We start from the raw sequence: 24,440 nt of genomic DNA on the forward strand, positions 1-24,440 counted from the left end.
ATGAGAACAAAAGGTTCATTAGTCATTTCCCTTTAATAAACACTCAATTTAAGGTGGTGTTTTAATTCGATTAATGATCTACTATGTTACCTTATAGCAGCTCCTGTATAAAAATTTATGCCAAGTCATTTAATGAAAATGGTATTGTTGCTACAAAGCTAATTAATGATTAAAATTACTGAATAGAGAGCTCAGCTATTAGAGAATAGTGAAATGGTTTTAAGAAAATAGTTACGGCCCTAGCCAGTTTGGCTCAGTGGATAGAGCATCAGCCTGCAGACCAAAGGGTCCCGAGTTTGATTCTGGTCAAAGGCATGTACCTCCGTTGCAGGCTCCTCCCCGCCCCAGGCCCTGGTCAGGGCTCGTGCAGGAGGCAACCAATCAACGTGTTTCTCTCTTTCCCTCTCTCTTCTACTCTCTCTAAAAATCAATGGAAAAATATCCTCGGGTGAGGATTAAAAAAAAAAAAAAATAGTTATGCCCTGGCCAGCATAGTGTCGTACTGATACACTAAGGTTGCAGGCTCTATCTCCAGTCAAGGCACATACAAGAAGCAACCAATGAATGCATAAATAAGTGGAACAGCCCTAACTGGTTTGGCTCAGTGGGTAAAGCGTTGGCCTGTGGACTGAAGGGTCCCGGGTTCGATTCCAGTCAAGGGCATGTACCTTGGTTGCGGGCACATCCCCAGTAGGGGGTGTGCAGGAGGCAGGTGATCGATGTTTCTCTCTCATCGATGTTTCTAACTCTATCCCTCTCCCTTTCTCTCTGTAAAAAATTAATAAAATATATTTAAAAAAATAAGTGGAACAACAAATCAATGTCTCCCTTCCTCTATCTAAAAAATCAATAAAGTAAAATAAAATATCTTTAAATAGCTGTTTTACTTGATTTCTGTCAAACACTTTTCTCTTGCTCCAAGAGCTACGTCTGATGAAGAACCACTTCTGTCAGAGCAGAGCTGTGCTGAGAGGCACGTCCTTTCCCAGATGCTCTCCCTCGTCCGGAAAGGCTTTACTGTCACCAGCTATGACACGCAGTCGGAAACCTGGGCCCGCGGCGTCCCCATCCGGGACGCTCCCATGACTTACTTTGAGGGTCGCGCATGCGGTGTAGCACACGTTGGGCAGGATCTCGATGGGCTCTTTGAACATGACCCTGAATGTGCTCGCACTCCCATCACAGCTAAATCCAGTATCATTCTGTCCCAGGGTTTGTTTCTTTTCATATTCAATGATCTGTAATTTCAAAGAGAGAATTCCATTTAAGCTAAACCAACTGAAACAACGTTTCATAGGAAAGAATTTATAAAGCCCTTAGGAACGGCAGAATGGCCCTCTACAGCTCTGGGCTGTCCTTCTTCTATACTCGTCTCTAACCGCCAAAAAGATGGCTTTAGCCGTGCTGTCAGAAAATGGCTGTCACTCCTGCAGCCAGGATGGGAGGTGTCAGATAACTGGGGCTTGGCTGCAGGGGAAAGGGGCTTCCATTGAAGATATATGGCTTAGCAACAGGATTTCTTTGTGTTTTTTTTGAATGTATGGATTTTATTTATTTTTTTAAAATATATTTTTATTGATTTCAGAGAGGAAAAGGAGAGGGAGATAGAAACATCAAATGATGAGACAGAATCACTGATTGGCTGCCTCCTGCACACCCCACACTGGGGATCGAGCTCGCAACCCAGGCATGTGCCCTGATGGGAATCAAACCCGGGACTCTTCAGTCCACAGGCCAACGCCAAACCCATAAAGCGGCTAGGGCTGACTGTATAGATTTGAGGTAGCTGAGGGAAATGAGCCTGTATTCCCTGCTAGCTTAAGTCTCATTACTAGGAAATTCCCATGGCATTTCCTATGTCTAAATGTCATTTTACTGAAATTAAAATGACCTTAAATGCAGTATTCACCTACATGGATATAAAAACGTGAAAACTGCCCAGGCTGGGTAGCTAAGTTGGCTGCAGCACCATCCTGTACAGCTGCGGGTTCAATTCCTGGTCAGGGCACATACCCAGGCTCGATCCCAGTCAGGGCACGTATGGGAGGCAACCAATTGATGTTTCTCTCTCACATCTATGTTTCTCTCTCTCCCTTCCTCTCGCTCTAAAAAGCAATAAAAACAGATCCTCGGGTGAGGATAAAAAAATAACAAAAATAAAAATGTGGAAATTTTGTCTTTTTAATTTAGTTCCACAATCTGTGCCAGGCTCCGAGGGACACCCTCAAGGAGCTTCCGATCGTCAGTGAAGAAGTTACTATAAACAGTGTCTCAGCACAGTACCTGCAGGAGGAGGGCTATGCAAACGGTGAAGTGGCTGAACAGAGGAAAAGCAGATTTTGTTAGGAAGGGATGAGGCTCCAGAGATGAGTTTTAAAAATTTAAGTCAGAACTCACTGGGTAACAAGAGAAAGGTCTCCCATGCAAGGGAACAGCGTGTGCCAAGGCCAAGGATCACACACCTGCCTTTTGCACACATCAGATAAAACCAGTCACAGTAAACCAGACCGGACCACCGTATGCTGTAAGGTCAGGACAGTGGCCACCTCTGCAGGCACAGTGACTGGAAAAGACCACGAGGGATGCCTGGGTACTCTAATGCCCTGTTCCTTGATCTGGCTGCTAGCTGCACAAGTGTGTTCAGTTTACAAAAGTGAGCCATATGTGTCACTTATAAATATGTGTACTTTTCTGTATGTGTATCACAGTTCAGTACATAATCTAAAGCACGGCTGGTGTGGCTCAATGGATAGGGCATCCACCAATGAACCAGAAGGTCATGGTTCAATCCCCAATCAGGGCACATGCCGGGTTGTGGGCTCGATCCCCTATGTGGGGCATTTTAATTCTCTCTCATCACTGATGTTTCTATCTCTCTCTCCCTTGCCCTTCCTCTCTGAAAAAATAAAAACTAAAACCAGGCATGTCTACTGGACAGTGCCTGAGACTAGCCATTGGGGGAAGAAAGTAAAAAGTCCCATTTTTAGTCATTTTACTCAGAGTATTTATATTTTACTAGAGGCTCAGTGCACAAAATTTGTGCACTCAGCGGGGGGAGGGTCCCTCAGCCCGGCCTGCCCTCGGGAGCCCTCGGGGGATGCCCGACTACCATGGAGGCAGGAGGCGTCTGCCACCGCCACTGCACTCACCAGCTGTGAGCCCGGCTCCCCATGTGGGGGCGCACTGACCACCAGGGGGCGGCTCCTGCATTGAGCGTCTGCCTCCTGGTGGTCAGTGCACATCACAGCGACTGGTTGTTCCGCCGCTCGGTCGATTTGCGTATTAGCCTTTTATTATCTAGGATGATTGAACCCTGACGCCCTCCTCAGTTTGTCCACAGGAGTCTGGTAACTCTGGTAATACAGGAGGGACACTGAAGGAAGGGGTTCCACATCCAAGAGGCTGGCTGTGGGGCCCTTGCTCCTTCCCAGGACTGCACACTATCCAGCCTGCTGAAGTGGGTTTGTCGATCCTATTGCACAGAAACTTAATATTTATAGGGAAATAAAGTTAAATGGAGAGGGATCATGAAATTCTTTTATACCCTTCAGAGATTGGCTGATTTTTCTGCACTCAAAAATAAAGTGGAAAACAACTTTTCTAAACTGCTTTAAAAATCTTTCAAATAAACAAGTTCAGTGGGTTTTGAACCTATTTGTTAAAAATATTAAAAATGTAACTTTTTAATTGGTATGTAAGAAAGAGTGACAAATTGAGACGAGTGACGTAAATTTAACAAATAAATTTCACTGTAAACCTTACCAGATAGGATAAAAAATGAGCAAGAGCCCCACGGGCATGGCTCAGTGGTTGAGCACTGACCTATGAACCAGGAGGTCACAGTTCAATTCCCAGTCAGGGCACATGCCCAGGTTATGGGCTTGATCCCCAGTAGGGGTCGTTCAAGAGGCAGCCTATCATGATTTTCTCTCATCATTGATGTTTCTATCTCTATCTCCCTCTCCCTTCCTCTTTGAAATTAATAAAAAAATATTTTTTAAAAAATGAGCAAGATTTCACTATTACAGTAATAATGCAATTCTCCCATTTGGAGCAAGGAATCTTTTTTTTTTTTTTTAATATATTTTATTGATCCTTTACAGAGAGGAATAGAAAGCTAGAAACATCGATGAGAGAGACATCGATCAACTGCCTCCTGCACGCCCCCCACTGGGGATGTGCCCGCAACCCAGGCACATGCCCTTGACCGGAATCAAACCCGGGACCCTTCAGTCCGCAGGCTGAGGCTCTATCCACTGAGCCAAACCGGTCAGGGCTGGAGCAAGGGATCTTTGAAGCAATGAGGCATCTTTCGGCTGCCATTGAACCAAGTCTTTGAATTGCATATTTTGAAAACTAATGATGCAGCAGTCTGATCACAAAATTCACCAAGGCATTGACTATTAAAAATACTATATAAATAAGGTTTTAGAGAGGGCAGTCTTTTCTGCTGATAAAGTTTAAAACATTGTTAAATTTTTTATTTTTTGTTAATCCTCGCCCGAGGATATTTTTCCAATAATTTTTAGAGAGTGGAAGGGAGGGGGATTGACACAGAGAGAGAAACATCAATGTGAGAGAGATCCATTGATTGGTTGCCTCCAACACATGCCCTGAACCAGGGTCAGGGATAGAGCCTGCAACCCAGGTATGTGCCCTTGACCGGAATCGAACCCAGGACCCTTCAGTCTGTGGGCCAATGCTCTATCCACTGAGCCAAAAAGGCCAGGGCGAAATATTGTTTACTTTTCTCATTTCAATTTTTTGTGTTTCAATTTATGTGTAATATGTAAGTACAGTGTTGCATATGGATAGTTTATAAATAAAAGTACATGTTGATGTGTTTCAAAAACAATTAAGTGGGGTGCGCAATAAAAAATGTGGGGGACACCGGCTGATTGGAAGGAAACGAAGAGGTACTAACTTTCTTCTGGATGAGGTAACAGGGTCATATCTGTAAGTGAGGGGGGCGGACCTGAGGAATGGGGCAGGGCACAGTCAGACAATCAGAAACCAGAGGGTGTTCAGAGTAGTTAGAAGGAATGAGACCGTTTAAGCCGTAGAGTTCAAAGTGCCGTGAGAAAAGCAGGGGGTGTGATAGGCGGTCGGTGCACAGCGGGAAGGACTGCTGGACGGGCATCCTGAGGAGAGAAAGCTCCTGCATACTGAAGCTGCCTTGAAGAACCCCATGAAGGACTCCAATTCTCTGAAACCAGGTTTTTTAAATCAATTGTAAAACAGAACTCTCTAGGCTTAAAATGCCACTCAGAGGCTTTCTGATTCCTTTGATAATTATACTGAAATTTGGATTTTGTCAAAACAATATCTTACGGTAAAATTACAGTTTACTTCAAGATGACATATAGTGGGGGGGGGGGGGGAATATACCTGTATGTTCACTTGATAATCCGTGGGACCATGGATAGATCCATATAAACCAAATCCGACTATAGAGATTCTTCTGTTAACTGTGAACCTGAGAGAATGAACCAAATATAAAACAACATACATAACTCAGTGCAAATTCATGTGCTAAAGCAGGGATGGGGAACGTCTGGCCCAAGGGCCACATTAGGCCCGGGAAATCATTTGGTCTGGCCCTGCCAAGGCATTAGGGTGAGTTAATTAAATGTCTGACCAAATACAGCAGGCTAACTTTTAAGTTGATGATTTTATATGGTCTACAAATGATGTTATACATATCCAATGGCCTTGGCAGAAAACAGGTTCCCCACCCCTGTTCTAAAGGGTTATAAATTTTTTAAAGTGTTACCCAGAATGTCTAATTTTGCTCAGAAAAAGGAAAACGATCACAAATTAGACATCCTTGGAAATAGCATCTGTTTACAAAAACAAAAATCAAAAGAACTCTTTCTAGAGCAGCGGTCACCAACCGGTGGTCCCTGAGGTCCGAAAGGTTGGCAACCGCTGTTCTAGAGTAAATGTTAAGTTAATGGAAACTGAAGTAGAACCTGTTTCCTTTGAGTCAAAACAATTTATTTAACCTAAATACCCACTCTTGTTGTAATAGTGATTTTTGTCCAAATGTTTGTACATCTCCATGAACAGATGTATCGGCCACCAGGCCTGAAACACAGCATTCCGAACTATGACAAGCATTAGCTCAATGAACATTATCTGAGGTCGTCACATTGACAACCTGGCACTGGGAAATGATGGCCAACAAGGCAGTCTCTACCCCTATGCACTTACGGCTTAATCAAGGACACTGATAATAAACAGGTAAAGGAATAAATCATTATGAATGGTGATAAGAGATGTGAAGGAAGCAAAGGGCTGGGACAGGACCTAATTAACAGGTGAAGCCAAATGAGGTTTCACACCAGAACAATCAGCAGGTCCAGTTTGGTCCTAAGAGTTAAAACCACCAGCTCACAATACTTCCTGTGCTGGGCACTGAGCGTCAGTTCTTTTTTTTTTTTTTCCATATATATTTTATTGATTTTTTTACAGAGAGGAAGGGAGAGGGATAGAGAGTTAGAAACATCGATGAGAGAGAAACATCGATCAGCCGCCTCCTGCACACCTCCTACTGGGGATGTGCCCGCAACCAAGGTACATGCCCTTGACTGGAATCGAACCCGGGACCCTTCAGTCCGCAGGCCGATGCTCTATCCACTGAGCCAAACCGGTTAGGGCTGAGCTTCAGTTCTTTACATGAATTACTTCCTTTAATCATCATAACAGCTCTATAAACTAAGTAACACAGTATTACTTTTATTATCCGCTGTTTTTATAGTTGAAGAAACAGAAGTTTAGAGAAACCAGCTTGCCTGGATCAGAACCTGTGGTGGAGCTGGGACACAGATCCAGGTCTCCGCTAAAGCCCATTTCTTACCACTATGTTAAACTTCCAGGACAGATGAGGACCACCTGGAACAACTTTTAATGTCTTATCTATACGTTGTTTTATTATTAAAAAAACCAATATAGTCTCTTTTTCAAAAAATAGAAAATGCAGTTAAACAAGCAAGAGGAAAAATTTTAAAGATCCCTGAATCCACCAGAGAGAACCCCCATTTATCCTTTGGCACATTCCCTTTTCACTCTTTTGTTAAATAGGAAAGATTCTTTTCTATGAATATATATGTACCAGAAGCCCGATGCACAAAATTTGTGCAAGAGTAGGCCTTCCCTTCCCGGCTGCCAGCACCGGCTTCCCTCTGGCACCCAGGACCCGGGCTTCCCTCCGGCCACTGGCTGGCTTCCAGGACCAGCCGGCACCAGGGACTCAGACTTCCCTAGCAGCCCCAGCTTCATCCAGCAGGTCGTCCAGAAGGATGTCCGGTTTAATTAGTATATTATGCTTTTATTATTATAGATATTATAGATTACTTTTAAAATCATGTTATAATATACATATTTTTATATCTTCTTTTTCATATAAAGGTAAAAGTTAGTACCAATTCATTCTATTTAATAACCCCCGCTTGTTAGATAATCTAGCAGGGTCTGTTATTATGTAACAACTAGAGGCCTGGTGCACGAATTTGTGCATGGGTAGGGTCTGGCCAACTTGCCCTGATCAGGCCAATTGGGCCAGGCCAGCTGGGGGAGGGGATGCAGGTGGTTGATGGGCCAGCCCCGCCCCCTGGTCAAACTCCTGAACTCTGGGTCAAGGGGACAATTTGCATATTAGCCTTTTATGATATAGGATGCCATGATGATCATTTTATAGTCTTAATTATTTCCTGAGAATAAATTCCTGGAAATAGAAACACTGGGGAAAATGAAAGGCATATTCTTAAGGCGTTAGCTAAAAATTATCAAATTGATTACAACACTCTACATACACAAGAAATTAAAATCATTTCTACCTCACTCTCAACAACCATGAGTATTTCCATTTCTTTTTGACGCTGAGAAATTGATTAACAGATTCTATTCATATTGCTTTATTAATGAGTTGATATATTTGCTCATATGCTTACTGTCTACTAAATTTTCTTTAATGAAATACTCACTCATGTTCTTTCCCCATTTTTCTCTGAAAGACTATGTTATATAGTTACTTACGCTTTGTCAGTAATATCCATGACAAAAAGGTACCCGTTTGTCATTTATCTTTTGACTTTATGGTGGTTGTGGACATAAAAATTTTTAATTCTTTGTGGCCAAATTATGATTTATGCCAAGTTTAAAGAGGCCTATCCCTTCCTCATACTAAATAAACAATCCCCTGTTCCAGCATTTTCATGCTTTGTATTTGTAATGTTAAAATTTTACTTTCTACAATCATTGGTAGATGGAATCAGTAAGGATCTAACTTTATTTTCCCGGTGGTTAATCTTTCCCTCAGATGTTCATCTATGTTCGGCTAGTTTCTAAACTCCGTAGTATCTTCCATACAACACTAACGTACTATAGTTTTAGGTTTGACCCACACCACTCGTTTTCACAAAGAACCATTTACTCTTCCGGAGAACCATTAGGATAATTTTGCCAGGTCAGTCTTCCTCCACAAAAACATGTGACTTCTGAATACACTAATTAGTTTGGAAAGACACTGAGTCCAGTCGAAGTTCTCCAGTTCTTTATAAAGGTGCTATACTGTACATTTCTTTCTTTTTTTTTTTTTTAATATATTTTATTGATATTTCACAGAGAGGAAGGGAGAGGGATAGAGAGCTAGAAACATCGATGAGAGAGAAACATTGATCAGCTGCCTCCTGCACACCTCCCACTGGGGATGTGCCCGCAACCAAGGTACATGCCCTTGACCGGAATCGAACCCGGGACCTTTCAGTCCGCAGGCCGACGCTCTATCCACTGAGCCAAACCGGTTTCGGCAATACTGTACATTTCTTATAGGATTTAATCCCATTACTTTGTTATATATTACTATTTTAAAAAATATATATTTTTATTGATTTCAGAGAGGAAGGGCCGGGGAGAAAGAGACAGCAATATCAATGATGAGAGACAATTACAGATTGGCTGCCTTCTGCACACCCCCTATTGGGGATCGAGCCTGTAACCCGGGCATGTGCCCTGAACCAGGAATCAAACCATGACCTCCTGGATCGTAGGTCAACGCTCAACCACTGAGCCACACCAGCCGGGCATTTGTTACTATTTTAAGTGGAATCTATTTTTAGTTAATATTGTAACTGAAAATGTAAACATTTAAAAATTTTTTTATTGTGGCAAAATATATAACAAAATATACCATCTTAACCATTTTACTGGTAAGTGTAGGACTCAGTGGCATTAAGTACATTCACATTGTTGTGAACCAAATCAACCATCCATAACTGAATTTGGATGACATATAGGAACATCACTGGTTTCTGCATGCGTACTTCATAAGTGCTCACTATTCTTTTACTGGTTCTAATACATTTACTTTTATCAATGCTGAGGCTGTTCAGGTGGACAGGTTGTTCTCCAAAGCCACGAGGAGGCTTTGGTCTTTACAAAAGGGCACCGCTGGCAGGGCAGGGACACCGGACTTACTGCAGTGCCTAGGACAGTCTCCCAAAACAGCGTCCCCATCAGCGCTCAAGTGTCCTGTCAGAATTCATGTGGGGAAACACGTGTTTAGAACTACGAGACTTGAACACTGCTGAAAACAGCAAGGTAGCAAGCATCCCTTTCTTGAGGTTTTAATAGTCTATCATCTTAAAGCAGGATTCTCTGAGACCTAGTATTAATGATTCTATGTGGAACGAAGGTGCAATTTTATCAAAAGTCTTTTTGACAACTACTGAAATCATCAAATTGTTTTTCTTCTTTGATGTGCTACTGTGGTGAGTTATATTAATATATTCCCTAATGTTGAGCCATTCTTTCAATCTACAAATAAACTCTATTTGCCCATACAGTATTATTTTTCCAAGGCACTGCCAGAGTCAATATGCTAATATTTCACGTAGAATTTCTTCTTCTATGTGAGACTGATCTACAAATTTTTTGTCTTATCAGATTCCTCTGTGAGGGTTATAGTTCTTTCAATAATTAACCAAATAAGCATTTTCTCCTTTTAATGCTCAAGGAAACGATTTGTTCCTTGAAGTTTTGACAAAACTCACCTGTAAAACCACCTTGTGAAGGGACAGTTCTTTGATAACTTTTAATTCCTTCCATGGTAATGGGCTTTCTTCTTCAGTCAATTTGATAAATTATATTTGCCTATAAATAATGATCCATTCCATCAAGACGTTCAATTTATTAGCACAGAGTAAACCCAGAATTAAAATAAAAATCTTCTCAGTATCTGATTATATTCCCATTATTTCTAAATGCAAGCTTGTTTTCTTCACTACCTTTGCCAGAGGTTTATTTATTTTATTGGTCTTTTTAAGGAACCAGTTTATGGTTTTATCAATTCTATTACTTTTAATTCATTAATTTCTATATTTACCTATCTCCTTTCTTTCTTTTTTTTTTTTTCTTTTGCTATTCATTTTCTAGCTACTTGAGTTGAATGCTTAAATGATTTCTACTATAATTTATTTAGTAAAAGTAGTTTTTATGACTTTCTTTTTGTGACACTTTGTCTACTTTGTCCTTTATTATGAGTTTCAGATACAGTATTCTCGTTGTGAATGATTGCTAAATAATCCACAAATGTGTTTTTAATTTCCATCTTATTCTAATTATTTACAAGGGTCCTCTCCCCCTGGGAGTCCCATATTTGACAAACTTGTTATGAGTCTCTAGTTTTATATAAAAGTGCTATTCAATAAGTGAACATCCAAAGGCATGTTTTAGGAAAACTGGTACTTATTCAATTTTGACATTTAACCTAAAGAAACACAATAAAACAAAGATAACTTCCTAACAGGATTATACACCTGAATCTTTTAAGATTATTTTCCCTTTCAAAGCTTTTATAAATGTATACTGAGATATTTTTTTTCTATACTGAGATATTTCCCATGCAATGTCTGTGCAAAGAAAAAAACCTCACACTAAACAGAGTAAGATTAAATATGAAATAAATTGTAGCCCTGAGACTGTAAACACAGTGTCTGACCAATTAACGTCTCGACCTCAGCTCACCCGTAGCGGCAAGCCAAACAGAACTCATGTAACAGAAGGCCGGCCCCCCCTCCTTACGTGAACTGTTTCCCCATAGTTCCGTGAGAAGGCCATACGCCTCTCGGCCTGGGTGACTCTCACAGTATCAAATAAGATGCCGGGGGATTATCTCCGCAACATGCGGTAAAAGCCGCCCAGCCCACCACGGCGCCTTAACAGTATGACAGATACCTGATTCGATCGCTCGTCCCACTGTAGCCCCAACGGCTCTCTACTTGCTGGAACCTATTGATGCAACATTCCTTTCCACGGAGGCAGCATCTCGGTCGATCAATGTAGTCTACTCGGGGTTTAGGATTGACAGTAAAGTGAAGGAAAAGATTTACCACTTCACGATCTGACAAAATTCCAGACTGAGCGGGACCTGTAGAAATACAGATATAAATCCATTTGAGGTTAGCCTAATAAGACGTACGTGTTAAAATCATTAATAAATCAAAGCTTCGATGAAAGCCTGGATTTTTCTATCCACTCCCCTCCTCTGAGTACCACAGACTTTCGTTTACCAGAAAGAGCCATTCCCCATGACGGGGGTGGGGGTGGGGGATGCTCACAAGGGTAGCCAGAGCCAATGTTACTTCTCTGTTCCCCACCAATACCTGCCTGAGGTTATAATCTGAACAATGGAATATATTTAGAAGTGGAAATAGGATAGTGCTTTCATTCTGGGGTTCAGAAAGCAGCAGAGGGCAGGAGCTAAAATGGGAAGAGCTGGGGAAGCAGCATATCATATATCTTAGTTTCCCCATACAATGTTTCTGAGGACAAAAAAATTCCAAACAGCTTCAACTTATCCAAGAATAAATAAAGGCTGCTCCTCATAAAAGAGGCCAGATCCCTCCCAAGGCTGGTTAAAAACAACCTAAATAAGAGACTACAAAACTAAATGATAAATTTTTAAACTACAAAAAAAAAATGTGATAAACTAGAAATTTGGTTTAGGAAGCCATAAATTCAGATTTTAATAAAAAACCCTGATTTTTAAACACTACTAATGTTCCCGAAGAACTAACAATAAGAAGATGTCATAATTCAAGACTATAATAAAATTTCCTTTGTTGGAAAAAAGTCTTCAGATCATGAAAAGCATTCTCAGACATGTACCAGATACCTACCCGAGGAAAGTTATCAGAGAGACAGGCCAGTTAACAGAAGGTGAGTCAAAACCAGCAACTTAGGAAATTCTCTTCTAAAGGAACTGGTGATGAGCACTAAAAGCAAAACAACCTAGAATTATGTGTAACTGTATTATTGTAGTATGGAGAGAGAGAGGGTGGGGGACAGAGAGAGAGAGAGAAAGAAATCAGGTGAGAGAGAAAGAGAGAGAGAGAGAGAGAGAGAGAGAGAGAGAGAAATCAGGTACCATAAACTGGTCTGGAAAGGCTGAAGGAAGAACACTCCATCCTAACATTCTTGTCTTAAAATAGGGAAGGTCAATAAATACTGTTTTATTATGAAATGGAAAATTAAGAAAATTAAGGGGGGGGCGGTAAATGCAAAATGTGTAATTTCCAAATCTTTAGATAGAAAAGAAAGCACAAAGAGAAAATAAAGGAAACTCTCCATGAAAACATTTTCAGAAATACAGAGATAATTTGGGGAAACGAATTATGTGACTAAAATATTAAGAAGTCTGTAGGAAGGAACAGCCTACGCCAGAGACAACTATGGAGAAAACACGTACAATAGCTACTTCAAGTTAACAGAGAACCGAGACAGTGCTTGAGAAGGGAAATATATTGAGGAGCTCTGGACCTCTCACCACTTTCTCCCCTTGGATATTTGCTGATTTGCTGCATGGGGCATAAATGCCGAGGAGAAACTGGCAAACTGGAAACTATGGTAGTCCTCATTTGACTGAGAGACAAAAATTGGAATTCAAACGAAATGATTTCACAGGATTCCGCAGCAAGGGTCTAATTAGAGAGACAAGACCAACATTTTGTGCACAATTTCTGTTTTTGCTGATCCCTAAGGTCTGCACAAACAAGAGGAAACTGAGACAAACCAAGCAGAAAGGAGCTGCTCAGAGACTGAAGAGTTACACAGAGCCCAGCCGGCACGCTCAGTGGTTGAGCATCAACCTATGAACCAGGAGGTCACGGTTCGATTCCCAGTCAGGGCACATGCCCGGGTTGCGGGCTCAATCCCCAGTGTGGGGTATGCAGGAGGCAGCCAATCATTGATTCTCACTCTTCATTGACGTTTCTCTCTCTCCCCCTATCTCTTCCTCTCTGAAATAAAAACTTTTTTTTTTTTTAAAAAAAGAGTTACACAGAAATTTCAGGTGTATTATAAGCATTATAACCTTGGGCAAGGTACTTAACTACTCTCTAGTTCAGTTCTCTAACCCATAAAATACATACTTTTTCATATATTGTACATATATGTAAAATTTAAGATATAACCTATAATATTATCTTAAAGGGTTATTAGAATTATATCCTATATAATAAAAGCCTAATATGCAAATCAACCAACCAGTGGAACAACCAGTCGCTATGATGCACACTGACCACCAGGGGGCAGATGCCCAATGCAGGAGCTGCCCTCAGCCCGCAGGCCCTGATTGGCGGCGGGGAGCGGGGCCAGAGAGTGGGCAGCCAGGCCAGCCAAGGCGGGTGCCAGCAGGGGCCCCTGATTGCCCCACAGAGAGAGGCGACTGGTGGAGGGGGGCAGGGCCGGCAAGCGGGCGGTGCCAGGCCAGCCAAGGCGGGTGCCAGTGGGGCCCTCCTGGTCACCCCGCCAGTCGCCCCACAGATCGGCCCTGATTGCCAGCCAGGCCTAGGGACCCTGTCTGTGCATGAATTTCATGCACTGTGCCTCTAGTAAAATTATAAACACAGGCACACATACATATATCAAGTAACTAGAAGAGTGACCAGTCCTCAGTAATTAATAGCTTATTTTCCTCTCTCACACAGGGAGATTGGCGACTAACCATTAAAACAGTTTCTAATAGACTTTGGTTGCCTTGGCTGGTTTGGTTCAGTAGATAGAGCATCAGCCTGCAGACTTAAGGGTCCCAGGTTTAACTCTGGTCAAGGGCACATGCCAGGGTTGTGGGCTCAATCCCCAGTGGGGGATATGCAGGAGGCATCCAATCAATGATTCTCTCTCATCATTGATATTTCTATCTCTCTCTCCCTCTCCCTTCTTCTCTGAAATCAATAAAAATATATTTTAAAAAATAGGACTTTGGTCAAGTTATGCCTTACCCGCTGCAAACTCCTCAATGGTCATCAGTGGGAACCGGATCAAGGACAGTGCTTTTCCTAGAACTTTCTGTTTGTTTTCAAAACTCACAGGCAACTGTTGTCTTTGACATTCTGCTTCTGACCATCGTACAATAGCTCCAAAAAGCCGACTTTCTCTAATACTAAGTGTGTCTCTTTCCAGAACTGCGCAGAGTGTGTCTACAGGTAAAAAAACAAATAAAAATAAATGAGGAATATCTTGCTCTTTAACAAAACAATACAGACCAACTTGCTTATATTAAGTTTTCAAACCTCAATAAAAATAGGTGATACTTAAAACTATAGACTCTATACTTTATTTTTTTTAATTATATTCTGCAATGACCTACGCATTCATTGTAGAACCAAGTACTTGTTTAACATAACCTGCCTTGCCTTTCCCTCCCCTACACGTCTTCCTGTGGTACTTCTTACCTCTCACGCCCTCCCCTCTTCCTTATACAAACAGTCATTATCGGGACCTCCTCTGTCAAGATCTTCCTAACTCGACTCCAGTTTGAGGTAACCTCTTCATGTTCTGAATTTGCATTGTAATTATTTTCTATGTATCTAGTTCAGAAAAGGCAAAAAAATCACTTTTTGTTCTTTGCCATCTCTTCTATTAATGTCTTAAATCTTAACTTTCACAGATTTGTTCCCTTGATTCTCTAACTAGATGATAGTTTTCTTAAGAAAAAGTGTATCTTAGCTGTCTTTGTATTTTTTTTTTTTACAGGACCCTAGTATAATGCCGTGCATATGTGAACAGTCAATGAGTATTTATTTGCTTTGACATCTTTTAAAAGGCAATGAAGTAGTTAAGACTTTTAGGAATATCTCACTAAAATAAAGAAAGTAAAATTCTTAAAGGGGTAGACATAGATCATTTGGAAAAAACCGCTAATCAAAAAATAGCTTATCCACCAAGGCTGACTGGTAAGGCACTAAGTACTTACAGGTAAAATTTAATTCCATGTGAACTTACCTATATCAATATCAGTAAACCCTTCTGCACTTATCGCATCCATCGTGTTTTTGTCTATTGTATCTAGACAAAGACTAGCAAGCTGAGGTTCATCAAAGAGTCGAGCCTAAACATATAAAACCACAATTATTTTGTTTCCATAATTTCTTTATCTTCAGGCTGTGTATATTCAAAGTTAATACTATAATTACAGTTGTAATTGCTGATTATGTAAAAACACCTACTTAGCCCTAACCAGTTTGGCTCAGTGGATAGAGCGCTGGCCTGCGGACTGACGGGTCCCTGGTTTTTTGGTTTTTTTTGTGTGTTTTTTTTTTTTAAATATATTTTATTGATATTTCACAGAGAGGAAGGGAGAAGGATAGAGAGCTAGAAACATCGATGAGAGAGAAACATCGATCAGCTGCCTCCTGCACGCCTCCTACTGGAGATGTACCCGCAACCAAGGTACATGCCCTTGACCGGAATCGAACCCGGGACCTTTCAGTCCGCAGGCCGACGCTCTATCCACTGAGCCAAACCGGTTTCGGCTACCCTGGTTTGATTCCGGTCAAGGGCATGTACCTTGGTTGCGGGCACATCCCCAGTAGGAGGTGTGCAGGAGGCAGCTGATTGATGTTTCTCTCTCATCGATGTTTCTGACTCTCTATCCCTCTCCTTCCTCTCTGTAAAAAATCAATAAAATATAATTTTAAAAAAATAAACACCTACTTAAAATATAGTTACAACATCTATATATTCTTAAAACTTTTCATGCCACAATCAGAAATGAAAAGCTAAAAGAATAAGCATCTTGCTGAGATAACAAATTCACATCACCACTCTCAGCCCTGTTTTCATATGCTTATATATACACTGCCTACTTTCTTATGCACTACTTGTTTTAATCCTTAATGAACACTCTATGCCACATAAGGGAGACATTTTTATCCCATTTTCCAGATGAGGACACAGAGGCTCAGAGAGGTGTTCTGACTTGCCTAATAAATATGAAGCTACGCCCTGATCGGTTTGGCTCAGTGGATAGAGCACCGGCCTGGGGACTCAAGGGTCCCAGGTTCAATTCCGGTCAAAGGCATGTACCTTGGTTGTGGGCACATCCCCACTGGGGAGTGTGCAGGAGGCAGCTGATCGATGTTTCTCTCTCATCGATGTTTCTAACTCTCTATCCCTCTTCCTTCCTCTGTGTAAAAAATCAATAAAAAAATATTTTTTAAACAAATGAAGCTAGTTATGTTGCAAAGCTAGTATGTAAAGCCACATTTAAAAATTTTTTTTAATTGATTTCAGAGAAGAAGAGAGAGGAAGAGAGAGATAGAAACATCAATGATGAGAGAGAATCATTGATTGGCTGCCTCCTGCACGCCCGCCACTGGGGACTGAGCCCACAACCTGGGCATGTGCCCTTGACAGAATCGAACCTGGGACCCTTCAGTCCGCAGGCCGACACTCTATCCATGGAGCCAAACCAGCTAGGGCTAAAGCCACATTTTTATGATCTTTTCACTAAACAATAATATCAACTTTGGTCAAGCATACCGGTACAAACAGACCCTATTTTTCCCCTTTTCCTCTTTTGACTGGTGGAAGAGAATAAAGTACAAGAATTTTAGAGCATGGAAGCTCTAGGAACCTGAGTGGGGTGAAGGCGGTCAATGGGGAGGGGAATGGGGACATCTGCAATACTTTCAACAATGAAGATTAAAAAACAACAACAGCCCTAACAACAGAAGAGCAAATAAATAAATTCACACACTTCAATGATGGAATTCATACAACAATGAGAATGAAAAGCTGTAACTTCTCATAACAACATGACTGAATCCCACAAACTTAATGATAAAAGAAGCCACAATATATATTGAACAAAGCAGTAGAGACTGCAAGATTCCAGCAAAGCTAATCTAGGCTTTAAGAAGTCAGAAGTCACCTTAGCCGGTTTGGCTCAGTGGCTAGAGTGTCGGCCTGCAGACTGAAGGGTCCCAGGTTCGATTCTGGTCAAGGGCACATGCCCGGGGTTGTGGGGCTTGATCCTCAGTGGGGGGCGTGCAAGAGGCAGCCAACCAATGATTCTCTCTCATCATTGATGTTTCTCTCTCCCTCTCCCTTTCTCTCTGAAATCAATAAAAATATATTTAAAAAAAAAGTCAGAAGTCAAGATTATATGTGCTTCATCAGGATGCATATTATACATTTTTTTTAAAGTTAAAAAGCTGGAGGGACAGGGAGTGGAATCTAAACTCAAGTGGTATTTTTAAAAGCCGTAACACTGAAAAAGGACATGTGATGATCCGGATGCCAGTCTTTCATCCTGACCTAGCGTCAGCTGTTTAACTGAACAGCATGGACAAACACCAGATGCTCAGAGGCGCTCCTGCTGGATGGTGCAGAAACCTGCCGAGAAGACTGCCAATTAGTTAGCCATACCATAAAGGACACCATTCTTTGGTGTGGCTGATGACTCTTCATTTAATTTTAAAGTAAAATTCATTTTCAAAGAATTCAGTAACTCAGATGCTACTGAACAAATGATAAACATCTCTAAACTAAAAAGTTATCTGTGTTTTAAGGGGCAGAAATGAATACATTAAAGACACTGGCTTAAATGTTAAATATATCTCTAATATGTAATTCATAATTTTATTTATATAAATATAAACATATATTTTTAATCAATAGAACATTTCTTAAAATTATAGAATATTTAAATATTTATAAATCCTCTTCTTAGATTATATACCAAGTCTGTTTACATTAATTTGCTTAGTCAAAGTTTTAATAAATTTTAGCCCTAAATAAAAACACAAATATGTATAAAATAAATGATGTATATGTGTTTACATACTAATACATGGGATAATAATGTCTACCTTATGTAACCTAGAGGGTTCATTAATGATAAAAATAAGTAATGCATTAGAAAGTAGGCTATGTGTATTACACATACATGCATGTTTATACATACTGGGGGTGGGGTCTGAACCATCTATATATATAAAAAGCCTAAGTGACTATTCGACTGGTAGCTATGACATGCACTGACCACCAGGGGGCAGATGCTCAAAGCACAGGCATGGAAACATGGAACAGACTGATGAATCTCAGAGGGGAGAGGGGATGGGGGAGGGTGGGAAGAGATTAACCAAAGATCTTATATGCATACTAGAGGCCTGGTGTATGAATGCACCGGTGGGGACCCTCGGCCTGGCCTGTGGGGATTGGGCCGAAACTGGCAATCTGACATCCCCCGAGGGCTCCCAGATTGCGAGAGGGCACAGGCCAGGCCAAGTGACCCCACCTGTGCACGAAGCCTAATATGCTAAGTGTCCGACCAATCAGTCGACCGTTTGGTCCACTGCTCCACCAGTCGCTATGATGCGCTCTGACCACCAGGGGGGCAGACGCTCCAACTGGTAGGTGGGTTAGCTTGCTGCTGGGGGTCTGGCCAATCGGGACTAGATGAGAGGGCCAGACATGCCCTGGAGCCCTCCCTCGGCCCCTCCCTGGCCAGCCCCCATAGGCCTGATCGGGATTGGGTGAGACGGCCCCGAATTCGTGCACCGGGCCTCTAGTTTGATAATAAATTACATGCATCATAACTCTTACCCTTAAATACATCAGTGTATATTTCCTAAGAATAAGGATATTCTGTTACTAATGCTAACTTTGGTAAATAACAATACAATATTTTTATCCTACTATCTGGATTCATTTTTGTCAACTGACCCAGTGATCTTTTTTTACAACACTTTTCCTTCTAGCGTAGGACCACGCCTTAGGATCACCGTTCATGTATTTAAAAATATTAAAAAAAACAACACACAGTACATTTTTAACAATTAAAATTCTAATATGAGCAAATATTTTAAATGGCAAACTCAACTGTATTTTTAGTGTTCATGCAAAAATTCATCTTTCCCTCCAGGAAAAACAAGTTTTTGTAAAAATTACTTTAACTAGAGTAGCAATACTTCAGTCACTCAGCTTACACAGGCAATATCAAGTTTCCTACGGAATCCATTCCTGCTACTTAAGAGTCTGGCATGATCTCCGGTAAACATCACTGTGATCGTATCACTTCATCGTAAGTGTTTTCCCTGTGCAAACCATGCTGGCACGGTGTACTGGCCCTTTGTGTTGGAGTGAAGCTGGGTCTTTTCCAGTAAATGAACCGGCTCAGTTCAAATGACTCACTGGCAGGAACAAGAAGCTCACATGACAGTTTGCTGGGTAATTCACATGACCCCACCAATGAAAAATGTGGGTAACATTGGGCTCTCAGACCAACAAGGCACTGAAAAGTTCCTTTTCTGTCCTGTGGCGATCTCTGTCAGCCCTTGCTGCTCAAGGTGTGGTCCAGAAACACTGGCAGAATCCGGAAGCCGTTAGCAACGCAGGCTCTCAGGCCCCACCTCTGAGAGTCTGCTGAAAATAAATGCAATGTGCTCTCTATTGTACTTACTGAACTAGCAAGGCTGTTTGAATTATCGAAGTTTAATTGATTGGTTTCTGAACTTTATGACTGAATTTTTATTTATTTTATTTGTTTTAAATATATTTTAATGATTTTTTACAGAGAGGAAGGGAGAGGAATAGTTAGAAACATCGATAAGAGAGAAACATCGATCAGCTGCCTCCTGCATACCCCCCACTGGGGATGTGCCCGCAACCAAGGTACATGCCCTTGATGGGAATTGAACCTGGGCCCCTTCAGTCCGCAGCCCAAAGCTCTATCCACTGAGCCAAACCGGTCAGGGCATGACTGAATTTTTATTTTTGTTTTTTTAATTTATTTATTTTTTTTATTTTATTGATTTTTTACAGAGAGGAAGGAAGAGGGATAGATAGTCAGAAACATCGATGAGAGAGAAACATCGATCAGCTGCCTCTTGCACACCACCTACTGGGGATGTGCCCGCAACCAAGTTACATGCCCTTGACCGGAATCGAACCCGGGACCTTTCAGTCCGCAGGCTGACGTTCTATCCACTGAGCCAAACCGGTTTTGGCGCATGACTGAATTTTTAAAATAAAGAGGTTAAGTGATCGTCTCTACACATAATAAAAGCCCTCGGACCCAACAAAAATTTAGAAGCTGTCCAAAAAACTTCATGCTACCACTCTCTCAACCACAGCTGGAGCCACGCTGGGCCCTAATTCCAACTTCAGTCCTAAAGAGCTACATAACTTTGAGTCACAGCACCCTATTCTCATAAGGCTTCAGTTTCTTTACCTATTCAGGGGTCCTCAAACTACGGCCCACGGGCCACATGCGGCCCGCCGAGGACATTTATCCAGCCCGCTGGGTGCCACTGCCTGTCCTGCTTAGCAGCTGACCCGTCCCCGGCCCGCAGTGCACATAGGAATTTGTTAATAGTTTTGTTTTTTTTTAAACTATAGTCCGGCCCTCCAACGGTCTGAGGGACAGTGAACTGGCCCCCCGTTTAAAAAGTTTGAGGACCCCTGAATATGTTACTGTAGTAACTCTTAATAGCTTTTCTATTGTAAAATCATATAAATCTGCTATATTTCCCTGAATGGTAATATAAGAACAATTACATTTAAGATAATGATCTAGAGCCCGGTGGGTGTGGCTCCTGGTTGAGCATCGACCTATGAACCAGGATGTCAAGGTTTAATTCTTGGTCAGGGCATAAGCCCCATTGTGAGCTGGATCCCCATTATGGGGCGTGCAGGAGGCAGCCCATCATCATCACTGACGTTTCTCTCTCTCTCTCCCTCTCTGAAATCAATAAAAAATATTTTAAAAATAATGATCTAGAACTAATTCATTAGGGAATATTAAGTATTCACATACAGTCAAACCTCGTTTCTCAAACCTCTCCCATCTCAAACCATTCAGTTCTCGACCAAGTTGTTCACAGACAAAAATTTCGCGGTTGTCGACCAAAACTTCAGTTTTTGACCTGACAACCCTTTCATGCCGATACCTCAGCTGGACAAAAAGCGTCTAGCAGGCAACAAGCAAAGGAGAGAAGGCTTTCCTTGCTGGCGATTAGCACAATCTTAAAACAGAAAGAGGCCATCCAGAGTGATAATGTTGCTAAGGGTGTGAAAGTGCTCACAAAACAATCACAGGCACTTCAATAGCCAGAAAAACGTGTTGATTGGATAAATGGAAAGCAGTTAGCCCATTTCCGAGGCAGCGATCGATGAAAAATTCCTTTAAGGCTAGTAGGGGGTGGTTGGATAAATCTTAAAAGTGTTTATTTATAAACTAGAGGCCCAAAGCATGAAATTCGTGCAAGGCGCTCAGCCCTCGCAGCCCTGGCTTTGTCGGGAAGGTCATCTGGATGGTCATTCTGCTGTTCGGTCTAATTAGCATATTAGCTCTTTATTATATAGGATTAAACAGTACATTAGACATGTACTATAAATAAGAAAGGTTGAAACGGGAATCATTTGGGAGCCTGGAACGGATTAATTCAATTTACATTATTTCTAATGGGAAAAAATGATTCCGTTTTCAAACAAATCGCTTCTCTATCGGCCTTCTGAAATGAATTTAGTTTGAGAAACGAGGTTCCACTGTATAGTTACACTCAATTTTTCAAGCTCCAATGGTACATCCCTCAGTCACATGGACTTACCTGAGTAAGTAACATAAAGGCATTATCTGCTCTAAGATGTTTGGTGAGAAATTCCACACAGTGTGCTTCCAAGGCTGGGACTGCGTACTTCTTAGCAGTGTACAGAGTGGTCATAACTGTTTCTGGGCCAATTTGAACTTCGTCTGAATACAGAAATCTGGAAAGCAATGGGAAATTGCAGAGATGGTCAGTAAGGTTTTCGATAAGCAATCCATCAACGTTAAACCTCTGAGGAACAGGTTTAAAAGACAATGAGCAAACCGAAAACCCAAAACGTGCATCCGACTCTACAGGGCACCATGGCCCTTGCACACACATCGTCTCCTTTTATTCTTACCCAACCTGGAGGCAGGGCATCTCCCCAAATCCTGAGACAGACCCCTATCTCTAAGCCAAATTCTCAGTTAACACCTCATAGCAGCTTTGGGTGACAGTAGTTCACTTATTCTCCTTCATCCAAGTGTGTTCACTTAAGCAAATCTACAGAGAGCTGAAGTTCACATCTCTAAATGTCAAAACATTGATTTGTTTCCAGATTGTGGTGTTTTCTTGTTCTGCGCATCTTTAACCTTTCCTTCTTATCCCAGAGTCAGCATTATGACCAAGACTCGAGTCCTGGGGCTTTGGAGGAATAAAACAATTTAATAATATCTTAAATGACTCCATGTTGCTAGGTGCTGAGGGATATTTAGATCCAATTTTCACTCAAAATACAATCAGACCAATACTGCCTTCCTCCCAGTTTGCTGCCTGTCAAAGCTGGGTCACTAAATAAATCAGCTCTAGCCCTAGTTGATTTGGCTCAGTGGACAGAATGTCAGACTGAAGGATCCTGGGTTCAATTCCGGTCAAGGGCACGCACCTTGGTTGCAGGCTGGATCCCCGGCCCTGGTCAGGGTGCATGCAGAAGGCAACCAATGGATGTGTCTCTCATATTGATGTTTCTCTCTCTGCCTTCTAGTCTCTCTGAAAAAAAAAAAAAAAAAAAATCAATGGAAAAATATCCTCGGGTGAGGATTAACAAAAATAAAGTAAAAATCAGCTCTATAGCCCTAGCCGGTTTGGCTCAGTGGATAGAGCGTCGGCCTGTGGACTCAAGGGTCCCAGGTTCGATTCTAGTCAAGGGCATGTACCTTGGTTGCGGGCACATACCCGGTGGGGAGTGTGCAGGAGGCAGCTGATCGATGATTCTCTCTCATCGATGTTTCTAGCTCTCTGTCCCTCTCCCTTCCTCTCTGTAAAAAATCAATAAAATGTATTAAAAAAAAAAGAAACCCATCCTTTCAGAGCAGTCTATTACCATGAAGAAGTGAGGAAAGCTAAGTTCTATTTCATGTCCCTGTCTCCTCTACCTTTCAATTTCCTCTATTTTATTCCTGTGGCCGTAATCACCACCCAAGATGAAACCCTCGCCTGGTCCATCCCCTAACTTCTCACCCTAACCCAGTGGTCGGCAAACTCATCAGTCAACAGAGCCAAATATCAACAGTACAATGATTGAAATTTCTTTTGAGACCCAAATTTTTTTAAACTTAAACTTCTTCTAACGCCACTTCTTCAAAATAGACTCACCCAGGCCTTGGTATTTTGTGGAAGAGCCATACTCAAGGGGCCAAAGAGCCGCATGTGGCTCGCGAGCCGCAGTTCACCGACCACTGCCCTAATCAAATGCTGGTGTTTCTCTAGTAACACCACTATCCTTATAACAGAGTGGAGGCTGCTCATTCTCATGCTCCTCTATATCTCAAGTTCAAAAGTGAAAGTTGCTGTTTTTTAGGATTGCACTGTTTCCAAAGCCTCCTTGTAGAGCCTTAAGTCAGCCATCCGGATCACCATCCTAACACTCACCTAACGTCATTGCCACACTCTGGGATGAGGACAGGAATTAAAAACCAAGCAAGGCCCTAACCGGTGTGGCTCAGTGGATAGAGCGTCAGCCTGCGGACTGAAAGGTCCCAGGTTCGATTCCGGTCAAGGGCATGTACCTTAGTTGTGGGCACATCCCCAGTAGGAGGTATATAAGAGGCAGCTGATCAATGTTTCTCTCTCATTGATGTTTCTAGCTCTTTATCCCTTTCCCTTCCTCTCTGTAAAAAATCAATAAAATATATATATTTTTTAAAAAAACAAGCAAGGCACAGCCACTCATAGTCAGGGGCAAGGAGATGGATAAAAAGGGAGGAAATTAGCCCTAGTCCGTTTGCTCAGTGGATAGAGTCAGCCTGCGGACTGAAGGGTCCCAGGTTTGATTCCGGTCAAGGGCACATGACCAGGTTGTGGGCTCGATCCCCAGTGGGGGGCGTGCAGGAGGCAGCCCAATCAATGATTCTCTCTCATTACTGATGTTTCTCTCTCTCCCTCTACCTTCCTCTCTGAAATCAATAAAAAATATGTTAAAAAAAAAAAAAGATTACATTCTATCCTAAGCCCCTTGTCTATGGGCTCCTGTTGCGGGAATGGGGCAGTGTGGGAGGGGGGGTGGCAGGGTTCCATCCAGCTTGTCACCACCTGCCCACCCCCGACATGCAGACCTTGCTTCTCTGA

General features: G+C 41.9%; 1 protein-coding gene across 1 annotated transcript in view; it reads right to left on the reverse strand.

Annotated features, from left to right (window-relative positions):
- Positions 1-24,440, reverse strand: part of BTBD1 (BTB domain containing 1) — a 33,817-nt gene that overhangs the window by 1,767 nt on the left and 7,610 nt on the right. The window contains exons 2-7 of the mRNA XM_080651772.1: positions 21,897-22,053; positions 15,286-15,391; positions 14,283-14,480; positions 11,236-11,428; positions 5,389-5,476; positions 1,092-1,238 (exon numbers count right to left, since the gene is read on the reverse strand). Of these exons, the coding sequence (XP_080507898.1) occupies positions 1,092-1,238; positions 5,389-5,476; positions 11,236-11,428; positions 14,283-14,480; positions 15,286-15,391; positions 21,897-22,053 (889 nt within the window). The remainder of the gene's footprint in view (positions 1-1,091; positions 1,239-5,388; positions 5,477-11,235; positions 11,429-14,282; positions 14,481-15,285; positions 15,392-21,896; positions 22,054-24,440) is intronic.

The sequence above is a fragment of the Plecotus auritus genome (assembly GCF_963455305.1).
Source record: "Plecotus auritus genome assembly, chromosome: 15".
Classification (NCBI taxonomy): domain Eukaryota; kingdom Metazoa; phylum Chordata; class Mammalia; order Chiroptera; family Vespertilionidae; genus Plecotus; species Plecotus auritus.